The sequence below is a fragment of the Balaenoptera physalus genome, assembly GCF_965194825.1.
Source record: "Balaenoptera physalus genome assembly, chromosome: 11".
Taxonomy (NCBI): Eukaryota; Metazoa; Chordata; class Mammalia; order Artiodactyla; family Balaenopteridae; genus Balaenoptera; species Balaenoptera physalus.
In genome coordinates, this window is record NC_138896.1 from 103,935,247 (window position 1) to 103,958,584 (window position 23,338).

At 46.6% G+C, this 23,338-nt stretch overlaps 1 protein-coding gene across 3 annotated transcripts; it reads left to right on the forward strand.

Annotated features, from left to right (window-relative positions):
- Positions 1 to 45: 45 nt before the first annotated feature.
- TATDN2 (TatD DNase domain containing 2) lies at positions 46 to 23,121 on the forward strand. Of its 3 annotated transcripts, none has more exons than XR_014251412.1 (8): positions 46 to 3,766; positions 3,901 to 4,293; positions 9,665 to 10,159; positions 15,783 to 16,652; positions 18,864 to 18,991; positions 20,211 to 20,394; positions 20,595 to 20,691; positions 20,812 to 20,934. XR_014251412.1 is itself a non-coding variant. In XM_082415680.1 (8 exons), the coding sequence occupies exons 2-7, from the start codon at positions 3,907 to 3,909 to the stop codon at positions 20,950 to 20,952; spliced, it is 2,205 nt and encodes a 734-aa protein (XP_082271806.1). In that variant the 5' UTR covers positions 46 to 3,766; positions 3,901 to 3,906; the 3' UTR covers positions 20,953 to 20,985; positions 21,149 to 23,121. The 3 variants fall into 3 exon arrangements, 2 of the variants coding, with proteins under 2 accessions (XP_082271806.1, XP_082271807.1); XM_082415680.1 differs by lacking the exon at positions 20,595 to 20,691 and adding an exon at positions 21,149 to 23,121 and having other exon boundaries at positions 20,812 to 20,985; XM_082415681.1 differs by lacking the exon at positions 20,595 to 20,691 and adding an exon at positions 21,149 to 23,121 and having other exon boundaries at positions 46 to 3,648; positions 20,812 to 20,985.
- The last annotated feature ends 217 nt before the right edge of the window (positions 23,122 to 23,338 follow it).

Genomic DNA, 23,338 nt, shown 5'->3' on the forward strand with positions numbered 1-23,338 from the left:
AAATTCAGCGTGTCCTATTTTTATTTTTTTATAAATTTATTTATTTTATTTATTGATTTTTGGCTGTGTTGGGTCTTCGTTGCTGCGTGTGGGATTTCTCTAGTTGGGGCGAGCGGCGGCTACTCTTCGTTGCGGTGAGCGGGCTTCTCATTGCGGTGGCTTCTCGTTGCGGAGCATGGGCTCTAGGCGCACGGGCTTCAGTAGTTGTGACTCGCAGGCTCTAGAGCGCAGGCTCAGTAGTTGTGGCGCATGGGCTTAGTTGCTCCACGGCATGTGGGATCTTTCCGGACCACGGATCGAACCCGTGTCCCCTGCATTGGCAGGTCGATTCTTAACCACTGTGCCACCAGGGAAGTCCCACCCTTGTCTTGAACTCTGGTGGCTGTGAGGATTCAACTAGAGTCCGTGTTACGTGCCCTGAACAGGACCTGGCATGTGGTAAGCACCTTAAAATTATGAGCAGTATGTTTCCAAAGCATTTTGAGCAATAGAGGACAGTTGCCAACTGGGTAATATTACCCAGACAGATTTGCATTTCCAGACCAGGGCTTCACAAATTTCTGAAGAGGTCAGAGAACCACTTTGAGAATCTATGAAAGCTTTGGATTTTCTTCCTCCAGCAAGCTGTAAATTCATACATACACAATTCTGTATATGAATTCCAGGGGTTCATGAGCACCAAGGTGTCTTTCCATGAATTCCTAGAGGTAAGGCCTGACTTTTTTTAAGTTAATATATGCACACAGCAACAAACAAACAAACAAAAAACCCAAACAGTACAAAAGATTACATGGGGGATTCCCCACTGGGACCTTAGTCCCTCATTTCTTCTCTTCAGAGGCAACGGGTGTTACTAGTTTGGGGATTCTTCCAGAGATGATAAAAAAAATTTTTTTTTTTAAATCTTTGTGCTCAACCTCATTAGTTATTAGGGAAATGAAAATCAAAACCACCATACAGAGAGACACCCCTGGGGGAAAAATATCTTCTAAAGAGATTTCTGAGAATGACTGGAAATTCCAATTAAAATGAGATAGATTTATCTTGACAAATATTGCAATACTAGCAACATTTCTCTGAATGTGGGTACTACTAAGAGCATTCCAGTGACTTTATCATGTATGTTAAAAATTAAACATTTGTCATGTGTTTTGTCATTTCTATCAGGTATTTAAAATAAATTTTATTAGGTATTAAAAAAAATCAAAACCACAATGAAATAACCACTCACACCTGCTTGGATGGCTGGAATAGAAAAGACAGACAAAAACAAGTGCTGGCAAGGATGTGGAGAAATTGGAACCCTCATACATTGCTGGTGGGATTGTAAAATGGCCAGCCACTTAGGAAAAGTTGGAAAGGTTAAACATAGTTTCCATATGACCCAGCAATTCCACTCTAGGTATCTACCTAAGAGAAATGAAAACATATTCATACAAAAACTTACACACCAGTGTTCATAGCAGCAATATTCATAATAGCCAAAAGGTAGAAACAACCCAAATGTCCATCAAAAGATGAAAAGTTAAACAGAATGTCGTATAGCCATACAATGGACTATTATTCAGCCATAAAAAATGAAGTACTGATACATGCTACAACATGGGCAAACTTGAAAAGATAATGCTAAGTAAAATAAGCCAATCATATATTGTATGATTCCATTTTTGTGAAATGTCCAGAACAGGCAAATCCATAGAGACAGAAATTAGAAGTGTGTGTGTGTGTGTGTGTGTGTGTGTGTGTGTGTGTGTGTGTGTGGAGGGGGAGTGGTTTGGGGAGGGAAGTGGTAATGATCACAAGATTTTAGGGTGATGCAAAGTTCTAAAATTAGATTATGGTGATGGTTGCACAACTCTAAATGTACTAAAAAAATCATAGAATTATATATCGGTGAACTTTATGGTATGTAAATTATATCTCAATAAAGTAGTTAGAAACACACAAATACAGAGCGGTTACTCTCAGGCATTTAAAAACATTTTATCTCGAGGCTCCACTCCTCTCTCATTTATTATTTTTTTGCTGTACACAGGGTATTTTCATTCATTCTGGAACCTGTGTTTTCTCACATCTTTTTTGGCCATTCTTCCTCAACAGTACTCTTGGAGCAGTTCATTCTTTTTGCCCGGTATTCCATTGTATGGTCCTTCTGTAATTTACGTAACTAGCTTCACTTGCCGGGTACTGAGATTGTTTCCATTCTTCCTGCTCCCAATGGTGCTGCCTTCCAAGGAGGTTTCACCAATACGGTGATGTATGGGAGTGCGTTTCCCCACATCCTCAGCTACGAAGAATGTTATCACTCTATTTGATCTTTGCTAACCTAATGGGTGAAAACATAATTTTATTTGTACTCTCTAAATGACAGAAATGGAGCCATTTTTTCATATGTTAAAATGAAATATAACAAATTTAGTGATTTGTTTTGTTCATCAGTTCATTTCCTTTGCCCACTGAAATATCTTATTGCCAGAGTTTTTACATAGTAGGGACATCAGCCCTTTGCCACGTGTTCCAAATATTTTTCCAAGTTTGTACCTTGTTTTTTAACTTTTATTTTTTTTTGCCAGAAGTATATTTTACATTTTTGTGTAGTCTTTTTTATTTTTCCCCCCGTAGTTTCTAATTTCTAATTCCAATTCTGTCATTTTCTGTGTTTTGTCACTTGGTCTCTGTAAATGGAGTGATGATGCTGGTGTGGGTTCGATGAGCGTATCTGGATCTGAAGGCGTCCTGCTAAGGGGGACAGCGCTGAGTGGCAGGGAGCAGCCCTCGGGAACCCGGCTCCCCTTGTTGTCCCCTACCCACACCAAGGGCAGGCCTGAGGAACTGCGGCCGGGCCTCAGCTTCGCGCTCTTCGAGCTAACGTGAGTGGCTCCGCCCCGTCTAGCTTCCGACCAATGGACGAGCTTCTTAAGGCGTAGGGTCCCGCCTCCAAACCTCCTGGCCAAAAGGAAAGCTCCGTCTTGCTTGGAGTCCCGCCCCTTGTCGATTTGACCAATGGGCGACCTCCCTTCAGTGCAGGACCCGCCTCCGCCGCCCGCCGCGCTGCAGACCTCACCGCTCATTCCGGTAGGCGGGCGTAGCGGAGGCCGGTGTGGTCGGAACCCGGGCGGAGGCAGGGCCGGCGCCGCAGGACTGAGGCGGACGGCAAGCGGGCGGCCAGGGCAGGGCGTCAGGCCGGTGCAGGCTGCGGGGCCGACGTCCGGGCCGCGGGAGCAGGGACGGAAGTTGGGGCGGGGCGGACCCGGGGGTGTTCTGAGGAGGCGGACTGGGGCGCCACGGGCTTCTGAGGGGCGGCTCGCCCCCTTCCGGCCCGGGGCTGGTCGGCGGGGCCGCGGGGGCAGGGCGGGCTGCGTGCCGGGTCTGGCCCTGCTCTGCGGCCCGCGCTCGGCGTTCCGGGCCTCCGGGCCGTGCGCCCGCCCAGGGGCTGCGGGTCTGGCCTCCAGGTGTGGCCCTAACAGCGCCCTGTAGCCTTCTGAAGCGCTGACATCTGCGAAGGGCTTTGTATTGTAAACTCAATCAGAGCGCGTCGTAGTCCCGGAAGCGCTTTGACATCCCCGAAGTAGCGCTGTGCAAACTGAAGCGCTTGGTAATCGCGGAAGCACGTTGTGGGCTCGGAAACCAAATCGAACGAAGCCTTTGGTAAATCCTGGGACCTTCTGGACTTCCCCGAAGCGCTTTGGAATCGCAGACATTCGAAGCGCTTTGACATCTCTGAAACCTTGAGCACTGTGATGGGCAGTGGAAAGAAGGGGGAAAGGTCAGTGAAGCCAGCCCCTGGCTCTCACCTACTGGCCTGCCCTCCCTCGGGGAGTCCCGGGATAGCGGGAGGCTGAGGAGGGGCAGCTATAGCAGGAGTGGTGGTGGATTCCCGGCTCCCTCTTCACCTTGCAGGTGCCCATGGCGTCGGAGAGGCGCAAGGTCAAGTACCACTGGAGCAGCCCTTCGGAGCGGAGTTCCCGCAAGCGCAGCTGCCTCCGGGAGCCCAGTGATGTGGCCCCCTCCAGCTGGCCAGCTCACAGCTCTGTGTCGCGTTCAGGAGGGGCCAGCAGCCCCAAGCGCATGAAAACCCAGAAGGAGCATGGTGTGTCCTGGGGCTCATCCCGCCGCAGAAGTTCCTCCTCCTCCTCCCATTCCTCTGGCCCAGGTGTGGGTGGGGCCGCCTCCAAAGGAGGCCTGATTCAGAGCTCAGGAGAGTTCCTTTCGTCAGGCGGATCCCCTCGGTGCCCTGCCAGACCTTCTTTAGAAGAAATGGCTTCTCTCGAGGAGGAAGCCTGCAGCCTTAAGGTAAGTGGCCCCAACGCCTTGCAAACGGTGGAGCCCTTTCCACTTGGCTTGAGATGTTGGAGATAGGAATTTTGGTGAAAGGATACTAAAAAAAAAAAGACCAGGTCTCTTAAGATCCCTGGAATCTCCCCAGGGGAGAGCAAACTGGAAGACGTCAGAGGATAGCCTGAAGGTCGGTGGAGAGGTAGTTTGCGAACTTGGCAGCATTTTGGAACTACTTTAAAATCCTTGAGCCTTCCTGCCACCCTGATGAGGTTATGCTGGGGTGTGGGCGGAGCTGCCAGGTGTATATAAGTATTCCTCAGATGCTTGTAACCCACAGTCAGTCAGGATGGAGGCTCGCTGCGCCGGGAGGTAGATGGCGTACCCTGGAGACACAGATGTATGTTATTTCGGTTGTAAATTTAGGGAATTGTGCCCTGTACTTAGAAGCACAGAACCAAGAAAAAGAATTTGGTTCTTGGTGTGGCTTTTCACCAAGGTTAGGGTTTCCAGCACGTTGAGGTTTTGCGTGGTGGGGTAGGGTTTATTTTGGAGGTTCAGCGTTTAGTTCCCCAGTGGGAACACACAGGAGGATTTCATAATACTGGGGGGCAGACTGAGGAGTGCTTCATGGAGGAGGTGCAGTTCATCCACTCATTTGTTTTATGTTAACTCTTATTTTTTAATTTTTAAAAATACTTATTTTTTTTTGGCTGCGTTGGGTCTTCCTTGCTGTGCGCCGGCTTTCTCTAGTTGCGGGAGGCGGGGCTACTCTTGGTTGTGGTGCACGTGCTTCTCATTGTGGTGGCTTCTCTTGTGGAGCTCGGGGCTCTAGGTGCGCGGGCTCAGTAGTTGTGGCGCATGGGCTTAGTTGCTCTCCGGCATGTGGGCTCTTCTTCCCAGACCAGGGATTGAACCCGTCTCCCTTGCATTGGCAGACGGATTCTTAACCACTGTGCCACCAGGGAAGCCCAATTTTATGTTAACTTTTTTTTTAAAAAAAAGATTAAGTTTACTCGGCACGTGCGAGTATGTGTGTGTGTATGTATGTGTGACAGAGTTGATCGTGAGTTTGGAAAGGTTCAGTCTCTTGCAGTCAGTCTGCTGCTTCCAGGTTAGAGAGAGGAAAGGAGCCCTAGTTTATGTTACTGGCTACTGTGTGAGCGTCATCCACCTCTTTAATCAGGTCTTGAACAAATATTTACCTAGGGCCTGGTTTGTGCCAGGCAGTGTTTCTAGTTGCCTGGGATTTGCTGTCTAGGTTTTGAAGGTCTGGGCCTTCAGAGGTGGGGAGGAGTTCTGTGTGTGAAGGAACGGAGGAAAAGTCTTACTTGGGTGAGATGGGCTGCCCCTAGATAAAGTTATCATTAAAAAACCCAAACGCAGCTGGAAGGAAAGTGGTTTGTCCTTAAGCCTTTGCTCAGTGGTTTCTTACGTGGAACTGAGAAGTGAGGCTGTATTTAGCTCTGTATCCTCGCCAGCAGGCTGTTGTTTTTAGGCGAAGTGCTCCAGGTGTTTTCAGTGTGGCTCTCACAGAACTCTTGTGGGCACACTGATTTTTTAAAAAAATTTAATGGTGAGCTGAAAAGCTTTGTCTTTGACATAAGAATACTGAATATGACTCAAATGTAAATCAGGTAAATATGAGGCTAATTTGATCTTGTCATTAATTCTTGCTGCAGCTTCAGTGGTTTTGGGTACAGGGTAAAACTGTCAGTTGATTAAAGGTAATGGCAATAACAAGATGAGGAGGCACGGAGGAATCTAGCTTAGTGTTTCAGGTGTGCTGCATCCTCCGCTGTCCTGTGGGGCTGGAACTGGAGAGTTGAGGGTGTGGCCTGTCTGCGGGGTGGTCTAATCCAATCATAGACACACTTTTCTCTCATTTAGGCCTAAAGGGCCTTGTTTTGCCACAGTTTAATGGTTAACCTTGGAGCGATGAGTAGTCTGGTCCTGTCTCAGAAGTCTTGCGTTTTGCTGATGCCTTGCTCTCAGTCATAAGCGCTTGAGTGAGGATTGTGTGCCGCACATTCTGTTGGATGGTGGAGCCATGAGGTGGCTTGTAAGGAGCTTCCAGTCCGGAGGGAGTGCTGCAGAAGTCCCAAGACTGCCTCACCAGGTGGTTTGGTGCAACAGAGATTCCGGAATGGAGGCTGGGGAGCTAGGTAGGGGGCAGCTTGCTGTACGGTGTTATGAGCTAAGGGAATTCGGATTTTTTTTTTTTTAATTTTTAATTTATTATTTATTTATTTTTTTTTATTTTTGGCTGCGTTGGGGCTTCGTTTCTGTGTGAGGGCTTTCTCCAGTTGCGGCGAGTGGGGGCCACTCTTCATCGTGGTGCGCGGGCCTCTCACTATCACGGCCTCTCTTGTTGCGGAGCAGAGGCTCCAGACGCCCAGGCTCAGCAGTTGTGGCTCATGGGCTCAGTTGCTCCGCGGCATGTGGGATCCTCCCGGACCAGGGCTCGAACCCGTGTCCCCTGCATTGGCAGGCGGACCCTCAACCCCTGCGCCACCAGGGAAGCCCGGGAATTCGGATTTTATTCCAAGCCATTAGCGAGCTCTATACAGGGCGAAGGCAGATTTGCACTTTTGGAAAATCACTCGTGTTGGATAGAATATGAGGATGTTGATGGGATCGATCCCAGTTGTCCTACTCTCGTACTGCTAAGGGCTCTCCTTAGAGAGTGTTAGTTTGAAAACAAGATACAGTACTTTACTCATATTTAAAAAAAATAACTAATTAATTAATTAAACATCCTTATTGGAGTATAATTACTTTACAGTGTTGTGTTAGTTCCTGGTGTATAACAAAGTGAATCAGCTATACGTATACAAATATCCCCATGTCACCTCCCTCTTGCTTCTCCCTCCCACCCTCCCTATACTTATCTTGATGAATTTGAAAATGCTTCTCTGACGTTCCCCTCTCTCTGCACCTCTTCCCCTCTTTTTCTGCAGTCATTTGCACACTTGTTTATCTAATAAGTCCAAAGTCCTGTCAGCAAGCACTGCTGAAGGGCATGCACAGAAACGGCCTGTTCTCCCCTTGGGTCCTCCTAAGGTCCCCTCACCACTCGCCTACCTTCTACCCACTCATCCACCTGCTCTTCTGCATTTGCTCTGTAAACATTGAGGGGTACACACTTACCTTCATGTGTCCCCCTCAACACAGAAGTCTCTGTGCCAGGTTATGGAATATTCTGAGGGGAAGATGTTTGTCGTAGTTCATTCTGGCTGCTGTAACAAAATGCCTCAGACTGAGTAGCTTATAAACCACAGAAATTTAATTCTTATAATTCTAAAGGCTGGAAGTCTGAGATCAGGGTGCCAGCTTGGTCAGCGAGGACTCTCTTCTGGGTCACAGTCTTCTCTTTGTGTCCTCCTCACATGGCAGGAGGGGGCAAGGAAGCTGTCTTGGGGCCCCTTGACTAGGGCACTAATCCCATCAATAAGGGCTCCACTTTGATGATCTAATCACTTCCCAAAGGACACACCTAATACCGTCACCTTGGGTGTCAGATTTCAACATATGAGTTTTGTGGGGAACACTTTCAGACCATAGCTAGACTGGGCATTTTGGAATCACTAGAGATTCCTGCTGGCCAGCCTCTCCTTGTTTGTGCCTTATTACCTCCAGGATAATTGCGAGGTTTTCTCAGATTCTAATGCTAGCTGATGATCTTGGTTTACTTTATAGAGAAGGTTAAATGTGTCTATCATGAGCATCTTCACCTACCTTAATTTTAGTTTTTAGTATGACATATCCAAATTTCTAATTCAATTTAGAGAAGGAAGAGTGGAAGGGAAAATTTAAGCTTTATGATGTGCTAGAGCTTGTCAAATATGAGTCTCAATATTTGACCTCTAGATGCTCACATAATCCTCAGTCTTGTGAGGTGGGCCTTGTTATCTTTTTTTTTTTTTTTTTGAGAAGTAAAATCATGGTTATGCTAAACCCTTGAGATTTTAATCTTTTTTGTTTGTTTTTTTATAGAAGTATAGTTGATGGCAGTGTGACCTTTACGTATTAGTTAACAAATACTTAGATATCAGTCAACACATATTTGAGCACCTGCTATGTGTAGGCCCTGGGAAGATGAGACTCAGAAAAGTTGAATGACTTGACCAAGGCCACACAGCTTGTACGGGGCAGAGCTGTGGTATAATCTCGGATGAGTCTGACTTCAAAGCTAGTGTTCTTTCTGCTGCTGCCCTCTGTGAGCATGTGTTCCTCCTGACCCAGTGTTAGGTGTGAGGGGTGGGGAGATGGAGAGGGCAGGATCCTTCCCTTGAGGAGCCCTCTGCAGGGTCACGCAGCCCAGACACGAGAGAGCATTGTGCGTCTTGGCTCTTGAGGGATGAAGCTTTCACGGGTGGTCCTGTGTCCTGCATCTTCACTCAGCGGGTGTCCAGTGCTTGGGTGGAAGGCTGTGCTGGGGCTGGAGGTGCAGAGAATAGGGCAGTTCATCACAGTGCAGTGTGTGGAGTGTTGTAACAGGGATATTTGAAGTACGAGGGGTCAGAGGACTGAGTGACTAACCCTCGGGAAAGTCCTCACAGAAGAGGTGTCATTTGAGTTCTGTTGATGGCCAAGGCAGAAGAAAGGACATTTCAGGCAACAGGAACAACGTATGTCCAAAAAGTGTCAGGAAATGCTGGTCTGACGCTTGGGGCACTGCTTGTTCCTGGGACCCTCCTTTCCCCCTTCTCCAGCGTTTTCCTCATTCCCAGAACACCTGGGTGTGTGGAGAAAGGCGGGAGGTGATGCTGGAAGGAAGGTTGGGGGCCAGCCTGGGGAGGAGGGCTTCCGGGGTCACACTCAGGAGTCTGGGATGTATCCTGCAGGCAGATGTAGAGCCGATGAAGGGTTTTTTTTTTTTTTTTTTTTTTAATTTATTTATTTTTGGCTGTGTTGGGTCTTTGTTTCTGTGCGAGGGCTTTCTCTAGTTGTGGCAAGTGGGGGCCACTCCTCATCGTGGTGCGCGGGCCTCTCACTATCGTGGCCTCTCTTGTTGCGGAGCACAGGCTCCAGACGCGCAGGCTCAGTAGTTGTGGCTCACGGGCCCAGTTGCTCCGCGGCACGTGGGATCCTCCCAGACCAGGGCTCGAACCCGTGTCCCCTGCATTGGCAGGCGGATTCTCAAGCACTGCGCCACCAGGGAAGCCCCCGATGAAGGGTTTTAAGCAGAGGTGTGACGTTGCCAGATTGTAGAACTCCTTGTGGCACCTGTAGAGAAAGGATGGGAGGAGGGGCAGGCTGGGAGCCCCTGAAATTGTTAACAGTGGCTGACAGTGCTGAGGGCTGGCATGACATCTCCACTGATGTCTCATTTGCCAAGTGCTTCATATAGGAAATCACCTTTCATAATGTGTCATTTTCCTTCCAGGTTGATTCCAAAGATAGTTCTCGTAACCCCATGGATTCTGAATTTGCAGCTGAAGCTGACGTTCAAAATGACATAATTGAGGAACCAAACAAGGTCCAGAAAAGGCAGAGGGATAGACTTCAAGACCAAGGCTCTACCATGATCTACCTAAAGGCCATCCAGGGCATCCTGGGAAAGTCGATGCCAAAAAGGAAGGGAGAGGCTGCCATGAAGGCAAAACCCAACACGGCAGAGCGTGCCAGCCGCGGAGAGGGGCCAGCCAGGAGTGTCACCATATGTGCTCCTCAGAAAGAGAAAACGTCTGCCCCAGAGGTCAGAGCGGAGGAGGAGAAGGCTGTGCCGGAGAAGAGCGGCTTCTGGGACAGGAGAGTGGTGATAGACCCTCAGGAGAAACCCAGCGAGGAGCCTCTGGGTGGCCGAAGGACAGTCATTGACAAGCGCTGTCCAGTCCTGGAGTTTTTGGATGACTCTGACTCGCATCTAAACGGCCAGAAAGTGAGTCAAGCTCATGCCAAGCATGGGGTTTTGAGTTCTGTTAAATGTATTTGGTCTTTTTAGTTTGTTCCTGAGTGTTACTCATTCAACACTGTACTTGACTTACCCAGGGCTCCAGGGAGCAAATTGTTGGTTCTCTTCTAACATAGCTTTCAGAGTTATTAAGAAACCTCAATTCAGTGCTGTTTTTGTTTTAGGATTTATATGTTTGTTAAGACATAGATTTGCCTGTGTAACAAAGGCCAAAATAACAGTGGCTTAAAGAAAACAGAAGTTTGCTTTAAGGAGGATGGCTCCACAGTGTGGGGGACTGGGGTGTCTTCTGCTCGATTCTCTGCTGCCCCTCAGCAGTTTCCATCTTGCGGTCTGAGCTACTGTGACCTGGCTCAGCACATTACATTGACATTCCAGCCGGGAGGAACAGGAGAAGAACATAGTACATTCCCTCCCTTTTAAGAGTTTGGCTCAGAAGCGGTCCCCATTGTATCTGCTCATATCTGTTGACAAGAATCTAGAAACCTGGCCAACACCTGCAAGAGAGTCTGGAAGATTCCAGACTAATTTCCATCTGGGAAGCTTTACATTCAGATAAACTTTTATTGCTGTAGAGGAAGGAGAGAGTGATACTGAATGATATTGGAGGGAAACTAACGGTTTTTAACACTGCTTATAATTTTGAGGGAAAAAACACTCCTCTGTTGTACGCATCTCCGCCCATCCTTCACTACCGCTGCTTGGAGGTAGCCCCTTTCGTCTCTTTTAACTCTCGCTTCTAGTACTTACCTCCATATTTCTAAGTAATTTTTCATTGTTTATTTTTTGAAAATGTGGACATCTGTGGACTTCCTACTCAGGAGATGAGAATTTAGTTCTCTACACTTCGACAGCACCCACGCCCATAAATGTATCCTCTCTCCCTTCCTGCAGCTCCCTGTATCATAATACCATTTTTAGCCAAATCTATTTGATTTATTATCACCATATTCATAGCTGAGTTACTTAGTATACTTTGATTACATTTCCTTTCTTAGAAAAGTTGATTTTCCTTGGAGTTCATCTTAGCTTGTTTTTTCCTTTAGTTTTCTCTGTTCCTGTGACTATGACTGTTTCATCTCCAAATTGCTAGTGCCGTAAAATTCTTTTCAATGTTGTCAAAATAAGTAATCTGTTCCCCGCCTTTTTTTTTTTTTCGAGGTTTAGCCCTTTTAATTGTTTCCTTAAGATTCCTTTTTTCCTCTGTCTCTTTTCATCTCTGCTTTCTTTATGAATAATTAAGGAGAGTGTATATAATGATAATATATACTCTTAAAATTTTTGACATACTTAATGTCTAAGAACACTGGCTTAGTCTTTTGAGTATTCCTTTTTTAGAACATCCTGTTCTTGTTTTGAGGTTAAATACCTTCTCTTGTTTCTCTGAGAATATGATTAAAGGTTTGTTTTGAAGTTTTCTTTCTGCACTTCTGTTTCCTTCTGATTTTTTTTTTTTTCCTAAATATTTTGGTTTCCGTCTTTTGTGATAGGGCTTTCCTCAGATGTTTTGGGTATCTGTTCATATTTTTAAAATGAAGCATTAAAAAGCCGATTGGAAGTTCTCAGTGCCTGGAAGGGCTTATTAACTGCTGCCTTGAACATAGGTGATAACCTGTGGACTCCCAGTTGGATCTGTAGCTTTTTCCTCAGAGGCTACAAGGGGTCCCTGGGACAAATCTTCCAGTGCTCTGCCCAGGAGCACACCTCTGGCTGCTAGTGTTTTAGGGGTCAGATTGAGGGAGGTGCCTGGGTTCTCACTGTCCAACACGTGATGGTCTCTCACCCTCAGCCATGTGTCTGTTGTCCCTGATTACTCCACAGTCTCCGTGGTTTAAGTTTTCCAAGTGTGAACCTTATCTTTTGCTGGGTGGGGAAGGGGCAGACCCATCTGTACAGGATGGGAGCAGGGATGTGGGGATCTAACTTCACAAATTCTCTTATTTTCATCTCCAGCTTCACCTTCATTTTGAGAGGTCTGGTACCTCCAATTCCTTAGTCTTCTGGGGTCCTGTAGTGTGATTCAGCATGTTTCTGGGTTTTTCTCATTGCGGGCTTAGGTTTTGGCCATCTGCAATCTGCTTATCCAGTAACTGTTCATCTATCTGCTTTCTAGCATCAAATTTTTATTTAATTTGCTTTGCTGTTTATTCTATATGCTTTCTCTTTGTAGGTTTATGCTTTTTCAAGTCCATTTCCTGTAATTTTAAGAGTTTTTGGGTGGGGAGGACAAAACCCACATGTGCTGTATTTAATTGGAAATCCCAAGAACAGTAGGTTTTGTAAACTACTTTTCCCACCAAATATATAATGTCTGTGTTTCCTGTCTAACATAGATCATTGTTTGGCTGCCTGGAATTCCATGGTATGGATGAACTTTCCAAACTTATATACCCAAACTCCTATTTGTCAAACTGGACATTTAGATTATCTGTTGGGTATCTATTTGGGGCAGCATGATATGGTAGGTCAACAGATGAGTGTTGGGATCAGACAGTTTGGGTTCAAATCCTGGCTCTGCCCCCCCTAAACTGCAGTCTTGAGAAAGTCACTTTACCTCTTGGAGCCCCAGTTTCTTCCTCTGTATAAAAGGCACGGTTCTTTAAATGTTATCACAGACTAATACAGGGATCAGCAAACTCTGTCTGTAAGGGGCCAGATAGTAAATATTTTAGGCTTTTTGAGCTTTTAAGGCCTCTGTTGCAACTATTAAACTGCGCTGTAGTAGCATGAAAGCAGCCATAGATAATATTTAAGTGAATGGGCCTGACTATATTCCAGTAAAACTTTATTTACACCAACAGGCAGTGCATTGGATTTGGCTTGTGGGTCACAATTTGCTGAACCCCGAATTAATACATGAAAATCCTTTGCTCAGTGCCTCGTGTATAGCAGACTCTCAATAAATGTAGCTTTAAATTTTACCATATGGGCTTGAACCTTAGGCAGTCTTGAGTATAGGTAATCTCCGGTTTTCCCAAAAAGGAAATCCAAAAACATTTTCCTGGCCAACTTGACAATCTAAAGCCTTTCAGGGTCTTAGATGACGTCATCATAAGTCTGTTTATCATATATATTTCTAGGTGCATGTGCATTTTTGAAGTCACTTTTTTCCCCACTCTGCCATTTTTCCTCCAGCCTCACATTTCATTAAATAATTTTGTTAAACCTTTTCACATGTTTCTCTGACATGGTCTTTGTTGTCACTGGAGTTACTTTTTGTGTTATGTAATGTGATTTCCTGAACTTCCCTGACGATAAGAATGAAAGAATCTGACTCAGGATGTCTGAGATGGGACTGGGGAATTGGTATTTTTTAACAGGTACTCTCGGATGATAGAGAAGTTTGTGAAGCAGTCAGAGGACATCTCTACCCTTCCATCTGAGTTGGAATTTTAACTGTTATTATTTCTATTTAAACTTCTTATTATGGGATATTTAAAACATTTATGAAAATTACCCACATACCCATCACTCATCTTCAATAAGTATTAACTCACTGCCAGTCTTGTTTTATCTCTGTGTCCCTTTTCTCTCCACAAATTATTTTGAAGCAAATCCCACCTACCGTATCATTTCATCCATAAATATTTCAGTGTGTATCTCTAAAATTAGATACAGGATCTTTAGGGAAAAAACAAGCATAACTACAGTTCTGATCTCTCCCTCTGCCCTCTCTCCCCTCCAATCCTTTTTTTATTTTTGGCCGCACCATGTGGGATTTGAGATCTTAGTTCCCTGACCAGGGATCTAACCCATGCCCCCTGCAGTGGAAGCATGGAGTCTTAACCACTGGACCACCAGGGAAGTCCCTCCCCACAATCCTTAATAGCATCAACTATCCAGTCAGTGATTAAATTTCCCTGTCTCGTGATTGTTTCAGTTTTTTTGAAACAGGATGTAAGAGTCATGTGTGTCAATTTCTAAATGTGTTAAGTCTCTTAGTCTCTGTAGATTCCTCCTCCCCTCCCCTCTGCAACCCTGTGTTATTTATTTGTTGTTAAAATAAATAAAAGGTGTCATTTGACTTGCAGAATTTCCTGCAGATGAGATCTTACTCATGCAATGTAGCACTTTTTGAATTTGTATTGGTCTGCCCGTGGAAATTCTATCCCACCTTGCAAATAGCTGTTCCCATTGCATTCAGTTTGTGTTGTTCAGTTTTTGGAGGTATATTTTTGGGAGCCCAATAGTGTAACCATGTCTAATTATTTTTTAGGTTACTTTTTTAGGAAATATATTTACACTGTTTAAAAATAAAAATGTTTTTAGTGAAAAGTAGCTTTCCAGCTGGCCCTGTGTTGCCCTATTCCTTCACCTGGATACCACTTTATACATATCTTAAGTGTTTTTCCAGTGTAATTTTATGCTTAACTTACCATACTGCTTTTTTAAAAGTTATCTTTAAAAAAAAGTAAAAACAATCTTGAAAAGCTTTGTTAAAAATGATGTCCAACACAGAACTGTGAGGTCATACCTGCAGGAATAATTATTAAGTCTGTTAACTATTTTTGCTTCCCATCTCCCCTCCTTTTTAAAAGAATGAGCTAAGGGAACCTCTTTAAACGTCTCAAATTAGCTTGATTGAGATTTGTTTGGGGTCATTTGTCTTTTTCAAATAAAAGAGTACATCTTGTAATAGAAGAGACTTTGTAGGGACTTGAATATAAAACAGACCCCTCAGAAAAGGGAGCATCATTTTGGGGAGAAACCCTTACCTTCCATATGGGCATTTTTTGTAATTTTAATCAGATTAACTTTTGGTTTTGAAAAAAATGGTGAATTATATATATATATATATTTTTGTGTGTGTGTGTGTGTGAATTATATTTTGAAGAACTAGATTGCAAACATGTTAATTATGTGTTAGTGTATGCGATAGACATTTTATTCACATGTGAACACATCGGGCACTTGGTGCTGGCACCTATGTGTGACTTCTCTAGCATGTGGTCGTGGGTACTCAGCCATCATATGGTGGTTGGCCTCTCCCAGAGGAGCAAGTGGAGAGAACCAGGGGAAATAGCAAGGCTGCTCTGACGTAGCCCTGGAAGCTGCAGTGTCCCTTTTGGTTCCATCAGTTACAATACAAGTTGGCCCAGGTTCAAGGAGAGGGGTCACAAACCCCATCTTACAGTGGAGAGTAGTATCAAAGAATTTGCAAACACATCTTGAAACTGCTACAACTGTGTGGTTGTGCGTTTTGAATGTGTGAGAGACCTGCTGTTAAGGATGAGATGCTGGGTGCTTCTTTTCTTTAAAACCCCCAATACACTGTGTGTTCTGGAGAGCAGTTTCTCCCAAGAGGGGTCTTCAGAAAGGGAATGTAGGCACAGCTTCCCTTTCAGGGATGGCATATGAGACCATGGGCACAAGTTTATTCCCTTTAGCTGATAGGACTGTTCCTAGTTGTAAGCTGACTTGCTTTCTGGGAATAATAAGGAAAACAGGTGACAGAGTGAGCAGAGGAGCCAATGCAAAGCCATCATCACGGCCAGAAAAGCAGCCAGGGCTTCTGTCCTGGAGGTGACTGAGCACGGGAGGCTGTCTTCACATAGGAAGAAGGCTAACCTGTTTCTTTTCTTTTCTGCAGCCTAAAGACCGGGAGGTGGTGATGGAGAGCAACTCTTCAGGAAGTGACTGGTCCGACGTGGACGAGATTTCCACAGTCAGATTCTCTCAGGAGGAGCCCGTATCCCTGAAACCCTCAGCGGTTCCAGAGCCTTCTCCCTTCCCCACGGATTACGTCATGTACCCGGCTCACTTGTACAGCAGTCCCTGGTGTGACTACGCCAGCTACTGGACCAGCGGTCCCAAGACCCCCGGCTACCACTCCGTGGGCAGTGGCGGCAGCGACACCGTGCAGGTGGAGAGGAGCGGCCGGGGCTCTTCCCCCCACTCAACGGTGAGCCCCCAGCACAACTCCAGAGAGCGCCAGGCCGCTGAGGAAGGCAGATCCCGGAAGTCGCGTTCATCTCGTTTCTCCAGAAGCTCGGAAGAAGAAGAGGTGAAGGAGAAAAGAACATTCCAGGAGGACGTGCCGCCACGTCCGTGTGGAGGACCCGCATCTAGCTCCCTGCCCAGGAGCCGTCGGGAGCCCAGGTTGGAGGGTTTCATCGACACCCATTGTCACTTGGACATGCTCTATTCCAAGCTGTCGTTCAAAGGGAGCTTCACAAAGTTCAGGAAAATTTACAGCAGCTCCTTCCCTAAGGAGTTTCAGGGCTGCATCTCCGACTTCTGCGATCCTCGCACACTGACAGATGGCCTCTGGGAGGACCTGTTGAAAGAGGATCTGGTGTGGGGGGCCTTTGGCTGTCACCCCCATTTTGCACGTTACTACAATGAGAGTCAAGAAAGAAATCTTCTGCAGGCCTTAAGGCACCCCAAGGCCGTGGCATTCGGGGAGATGGGCTTGGATTACTCTCACAAGTGCACCACGCCTGTCCCGGAGCAGCACAAGGTAATGTTGTCCTTAGTTTGCTGACAAACTTATTTATTTAGTTCCTTTTTTAGTTGTTGAAACACAAGCGTTGCTCTACCTTTGGAACTAAAGAGTTCAGAGTCTCTAAAAATATGATTGCTCTTAGCCAGACCCTGTAGATGTCATTGGTCAAATGCTTCACAAACTATTTCTTACCTTTCAGCTTCATTATGTAAGAGGAGGGGCTTAGGTGCTGAGTGACTTTTACAGCTAATGATACAAATGTCAAAACTTCCGTTCCTTCTTGGGAAGCAACATGTTGTGTTTGTTTAATTAAACAATATATTTTTATTCTGATTTTAAAGTTAGTGTGCCCATTTCAGAATATTTGAAAAATACACAAATGTGTAAAGATCATTTCCATTCCATCAGAGATAGTGACCATTACCATCATAAGACTTTTCCCTCCCAGCAGGCTGCATTTACTCTTGTGCTTCACCTGGCTTCCCGGGGAGGACAGATGCTCCAACCCAGACACAGTTCCTGTCCCCTAACAGTTCTTCCTTCTTAACGTTTTTGAAATTCAGATGTGTTTTAAAATGCATATTTTTAATGTTGCTGTCCCTTGGAGAACTGCAAGGGACAATTGGTGGTATGTCTTACAAGCACCTGTCATGGAATCAAGGAAATGTGTGTTGTATGCATGTGCTCTTTAGAAAAGAATTTAAGAAAGTTAAAAAGAGAAAGTTACAGATTTGAATGTTTTTTCCACTGTGAAAATGTTCTTGCTTCATTGAACGTGCTTTGAAAAATAGGCTTTTTAACAGCTATGTTATATTCCATCCCAAGGCTATAATAGTTTGAGTACTCAATAGTTTGAGTATAATAGTTTAAGTACTTGCGTACTCAAGGCTATAATAGTTTTAGTATTCAATAGTTTGAGCATAATAGTATTGAGTACTCACTACTCAATAGTTGAGTACTCAAGGAAGAATTTTTAGAAGCAAAAATTAAATGTTGGAATCAGAATCCCTTGCAACCTCTTGCCTCTGGAGGAGTTCAAGGAGGGTTGATGTGTTGGGGAGGGATCCCGCCGGCTGTAGGTACTGGAACTAGCTCGTCTTTAAAGTCCTTGGCAAGCATTCTATGCTGTTGGTTCCCAGGGTCACTTTGCTTTAGTTGAAAACACTGGTTAAAAGTGAGTTATATCAGAACTGGTATTGGCGCAGTGCCACTATTTTGAGAAGAGGCAGTATAAGTGGTGGACTTGAAAATGTCATTCTCAAGTGAATACCACCTGACTCAAATTACCAAAAGCGTCTTCTTATTTGATGTTAAAAATTCAAACACGAATGATATTGCACAATTGAAAAAGCTACTCGTGAAAACATAAAGTTTAAGATGAGGTAATTTCTTTATAATGAATTAGTATTTTTGTTCTTTTTTTTCTAAACCTGAACTTAGGAAGAATAAGAAGAAGGAGAGAAGAAGAGGAAAGAATAAGTTCTAGCCCTACTTTTTTCTTTAAAATTATTAGCAACAGGTGTATTTTACTACTAAAGACTTTTAAAGTAGCTAGAGTTTAAAAAAAAAAAAAAAAAGTAGTATATCTGTAGGTATTCACCTAGAAGGAGATCTGATTTTGGTTAAGTAAAGAAAGCAAGTTCCAGGAAATATGTATAGTATTTATTCTTTCCACAATTACTTGAGCACCTTCTGAGAGCCAGGCATTGTACAGACATATACATGGCAACTTTTTGCATAGGAAAAGGTGTGCAAGGTGATGGATTACCTCTTGGGAGTGGGAGTGGAGGCGGGGGCAGTGAAGGGGAGGACACTTAACTTGTAGTGGTGCTCCTGAGCCCAGCCCAGCCCTGCAGCCCCACGTGAGCATTGCCTAGGGGTGGCTGTGTGGACAGCCTGGGTTCAGATTTGCATTGTGGTGCTACAGTTTACCAGCTGCAAGTTACTTGACCTCATTTGGAGCCTCAGTTTCTTTGACTGCATGATGGGCTAACAGCAGTACCCATCTTAGGGTGCTTGTGAAGATTACATGTTATAATACACCTAAATAATAATACTACCTAGTAAGCACTCGGTAAGTGTTAGCTATTATTATGCATTATAGAGTTTAAAAGTAAAGAATTGAAGAAGACAGTGGGGGTTGTGCAGTGGACCGGCTGTTCTGGGGGGTAACAGACATCCAGAGTGGCCCTAACCCACAGGTGTTGCCACTCTGTCTTCTCCCAGGTGTTTGAGAGGCAGCTGCAGCTGGCCGTGTCTCTCAGGAAACCCTTGGTGATCCACTGCCGAGAAGCTGATGACGATCTGCTGAAAATCATGAAAAAATTTGTGCCTCCAGACTACAAGATTCACAGGTGAGAGTCTAGGACTTCAGCGGGCAAATGAAGTGAACATGTCCCTCCGTCTAGGACATTCGTGGGAAAACAAATTCAGTGAGGAGAGGATTGATGATGTTACGTCTTTACATAGAATCTTTTCTCAAGATTAACTGTCAGGTTGACCCATGTGAAATTTCTGATATTTGATCATTTTTTAACCTAAAAAACGGCAACTTCATATGGTTTGAGCTAATACCTTAAATCACTGTGACCCCCATCGCAGGAAGCAGGCTGTAGTGGAGGCTCGGTTCCCAGAACTGAGAGCTGTTGATCTTGGGAGAGGCTGCTGTGGGTCCAGTGACTGAGCACACGAGAACATTCCAGGGCACCTGAAAAGAAATTTTCTCTCCTACTTTGAATTTGAAAGCCCATCCCTCCCCACTTCCCCCACCCCCAGTTAAAGTCCAGGATGTATTTTCTCTAAATGGTATCTAGGGGTTCTCCAGTTTGGTAAACTCACCAACCTGCCCTGGTATGTCTGTCCTGGGCATGGGCTTGGCTTGGGGGGGCCCCTGGGGAGCAGTGGGAGACAGCCAGCTGGTGACTCTGCAGAGGGCGTGGGGCTGAGGTGGGCGCAGGGTGCCCTGGGAACCAGAGGAGGGGCCCTTAGCTGCCTCTGGCTACAAAGAGGTCAGGAGGTGATGCCCACTGGCACTTTCATGATGGGTAAGATGGGTTAACTAAAAAAACAGGGAGTCTAGAACCCAAGCCAGGTGGTGCCAGGTGGCTGAAGGGGTGAGGCTGTTAGGCCTCTAGACCATTGCCTTCCAGGCGCGCAGGCAGAGAGAGTGACGCCTCTGAGTGGAGCCAACACCAGAGGTGAGATGAGGCACAGTCACTCGGCCCTTCTGGGCTAATGTGTACTGTACTAAGAACGTGAACAGACACCAGGTTAAGAGAAGAATATTCACCTGTAGGCCACTCCCCAGTATTTTTATTGTTTGTTTCCTTCTGGTGCATTTGATTACATGGACGTAGTGTTTACCTACTCTAGTTTTGATCCAGATGGGCTGCCGTTTTTAATTCTGCTCCTGACTGTGTTGACTGTGAGTCCTTCCCTTGGATGCAGTCTTTCCATTTCTGAGAATTTACCCACCGAAAATAACTTAAAAGAGGTGAAATGTCCAGAGGGAGTTGGGGGCTTCTGCAGAGGGGATTATGAGAGAGCCCTGATCTGGAATTCTCCTCCTCGCAGGCATTGCTTCACCGGCAGCTACCCGGTCATTGAGCCCCTGTTGAAGTACTTTCCCAACATGTCCGTGGGCTTCACAGCAGTCCTGACCTACTCCTCTGCCTGGGAGGCCCGGGAATCTCTGAAACAGATCCCGCTGGAGAGGATCATCGTGGAAACTGATGCTCCCTATTTCCTGCCTCGACAGGTAAGGGTGTTTTCAAGCTGAGTTGAGGCACTGAGGAGAGAGGGTGGGAGGTGTGCAGTCCCCCTTGCAAGGCTGGCAGGACCAGAGCCACAGTACCTTTCCAGGTCCCACCCTTGGCCGTGTAGATGTCTCCTCTCTGTTGCTTTGCAGAACCAAAGTCTAGGGGGCTGAGAAGCTGAAGGGTAACCACTCTCTTCCAGGCAGTGCAAAGCCCTACCCTGTAGAGGGTAGTCCAAGGAAGCGTGGGACCCTGCTCACCCAGAGCCCCCCTGACTGGGACTCTCCCTGCACCTGCAGGTAAAGGGGTCTCTACACAGCTCCAAAGAGGCCCTGCTGGGGCAGGGCCGGGGAGGGAGTTGTGCGTGACAGCTCTGCACAGAAGGCACAACGATATCCTGAATGCTTGGTGTCTTCCAGGTTCCCAAGAGCCTTTGCCAGTACGCCCACCCAGGCCTGGCCTTGCACACGGTTCGAGAGATTGCCAGGGTCAAAGACCTGCCGCTCGCCCGCACCTTGGCCACCCTGCGTGAGAACACCTGCCGCCTCTACAGTCTTTAAGCAGAGGGTGCCGTCAGGAGTCTCCCAGAAAAGGTGATAAAAATCACATTACATAGTTTTTAAAAACCAGGACAAAAATGACTTTGGCTATAGTTTTTAAATGTAGAGCATGTAGACATAGGGTGAGCAATGAACCTGGTCTGTCTTGAGTGAACTCAAGTTTAACCTTCGTCCTTTTCTCTTCCCCGCCCTCCAGGATGACCAGTGGCCTGGCAGGAGAAAGGCCGTGTGAGCTCTGCCTGTGTGTCCCTGCTCGAGGATGTTTGAGAGCCCGCTGGGATGGAGGAAACCCGGACAGGACGTTTCCTGAGACCTCGTCGGAGGCTTCCGCTTCAGGCTGGTTGGGGGTGGGGCCGGCGTGCGGGGGGCTGGTGAGGGGCTCGGGCTGGCCTCCCGGCTGCAGTGCTCCAGGGCAGCCCGGGAAGAAGAGGAGGCTGATGTGAGGGCGCAGCGAGCTTGCCCGCCCAGTGCCTGTCTCCGCAGCTTGTGGTGCGAGCAGTCCGTGAATAAAGTCACACTGCTCCTCAGCGAAGTGCACGTAGGCGTGTAGCTTGGTTCCTGGTTCTCCACTGTCAACACGAACCCCCGGTGGGAGATCTCCTCTGGGGGACATTTGCCAGAGACCTGTGTTAGAGGCTGATGCTCCTGCGGCCAGAGAAGGCAGCCCCTCCCTTCCCCGGGTGACTCTTCAGTCTGGCTCTCACTGTTGCTGCGTCAGCTCCGAGTTGGCACTGGCGGAAGGACCTTGGCTGCTGGTCTCACTGGTTCCACTGCCATCAATATGGAGGGGCCAAAGGGGCGCTCACGGTCCAGGGCAAGTCCTGGCCGAGGAACATCTGGACAGACTGGGGGACTTGAGGAGGAGGAAACCTGCTTGAGGAAGATGACGCCGAGGAAGGTGATCCCACTTACCGAGGCCCCCAGGGCTGCAGCTCAGTTGTGTTAAACTGACAGGGTCCAGTCTGCAGCAGATGCTGTCTGCTAGTCTGCCGTCAGGGGGTCCCAGCTGCCCTGTGCTCCACTTTGCCCCCTTCTCCTGGAGCACTGGAGCAGAAATACTCCTTCTGTTTCATCTCATGTGACAGCCCCTTGTGTGCCCCATCCAGGTCGAGAGGTAAACCAATTTAATTTTCCAAAGCTCTGCTGGCGCTGCCCAGCCCTGTTCTATTGCCTATGCAGAACAAGAGGCCTGGTGTCCATGGATCTCCCGTTCCCCGTCTTGGGGCTCCCCCTTGCCTTGGCCTCTGCTGCGTCCTTTCTCCGTGGTGAAAGTGAGAGCCCCTTCTTGGACTTTGAACAGCCAGGTCATCTCAAGTTCTGAGCTGTGCTCTGCTCCCTGCTGGTGCCTTGTAAAGGTGTGTTCATTACAGGCCCTGGAAGGTTATGACGGTCAAGGGTTAAGTGTGAGGATGCTCTGCATTTGGGACAAAAGGATCCTTTTTTCCAATCTTCCTCAGTGCGACAGGCCACCCTGAGTCCCTTGTCTGTTTCTTGGAGGCCAGTAGCTGAAATCGTAAGATCCATCGCTTATGCTGGATGCCTCTAGGTGTTTGTGGAAGGTGCTTTTGAACCTTGTAACCTGCAAGGGAATGGACTTTGCATTTCATATGTGGTATTTCCCTCTTGCCCCGGTACCCAAGTTGCTGGCCTGGGAAGTAGGCCTTAATTCACTGTCGACCTTCCGTGGATCAGCTGTGCGTCATCTGTGCCGCAGATTTGGCAAATCCGGGGCCTTGTTCTCCTGCTTGGAAGATTTGGAGGACTAAGTATTTCACAGCGCTTTGTTGTCACCCAATGAACTGTCCCTTATCCATCTCCTTCACAACAAGGCCTGTACATCACAACTGCCTCCGAGGGAAACCAGCCGGGCCTGTGTTCAAGGACTAAGAGTGATAACTCAGTGGATGTCTCTGAGCCATTGCAGTCTCCCTGCCAAAGTAAAGCACAAGGTGCTATATACTTTTATCTCCAGGATTTAGGATTATCATTTCTGTTACTCAGTGAAACATTACCTGTGTGGGAGTGAAAGCTTGTTGGCATTGTTTTTGATTGGTTTTGGATGGCTGACTTGATTGTTTTTGCTGTGTTGCCGGAATGCCTCTGTATCTCTGCCCCCTCGCTCCCTTTGACCATCTCTTTCTGAAAATAAAGTGATGGATCTTCAGCCAACTCCCATGGTCTCCATGTTCGTTTATATTTCTCAGAGTGTTAACGATGGTTTAGTTGCTGACTGGCTTTGTAACCTAAGAATCCAAATGTCTGGAGACATTCACAAATATACCTGTGCCTCAGCAAAATTCAACTGGAAAGGGCTTCCCTGGTGGCACAGTGGTTAAGAATCCACCTGCCAATGCAGGAGACACGGGTTTGAACCCTGGTCCGGGAA

What these genes read in the sequence shown, in the direction of transcription:
- TATDN2 (XM_082415680.1), top strand. Translation starts at nt 3,907, where the DNA reads ATGGCGTCGGAGAGGCGCAAGGTCAAGTACCACTGGAGCAGCCCTTCG. An exon ending in CTGTCCCGGAGCAGCACAAG is followed by an intron (nt 16,653 to 18,863) that starts GTAATGTTGTCC and finishes GTCTTCTCCCAG; the next exon opens with GTGTTTGAGAGGCAGCTGCA. An exon ending in CCTATTTCCTGCCTCGACAG is followed by an intron (nt 20,395 to 20,811) that starts GTAAGGGTGTTT and finishes GGTGTCTTCCAG; the next exon opens with GTTCCCAAGAGCCTTTGCCA.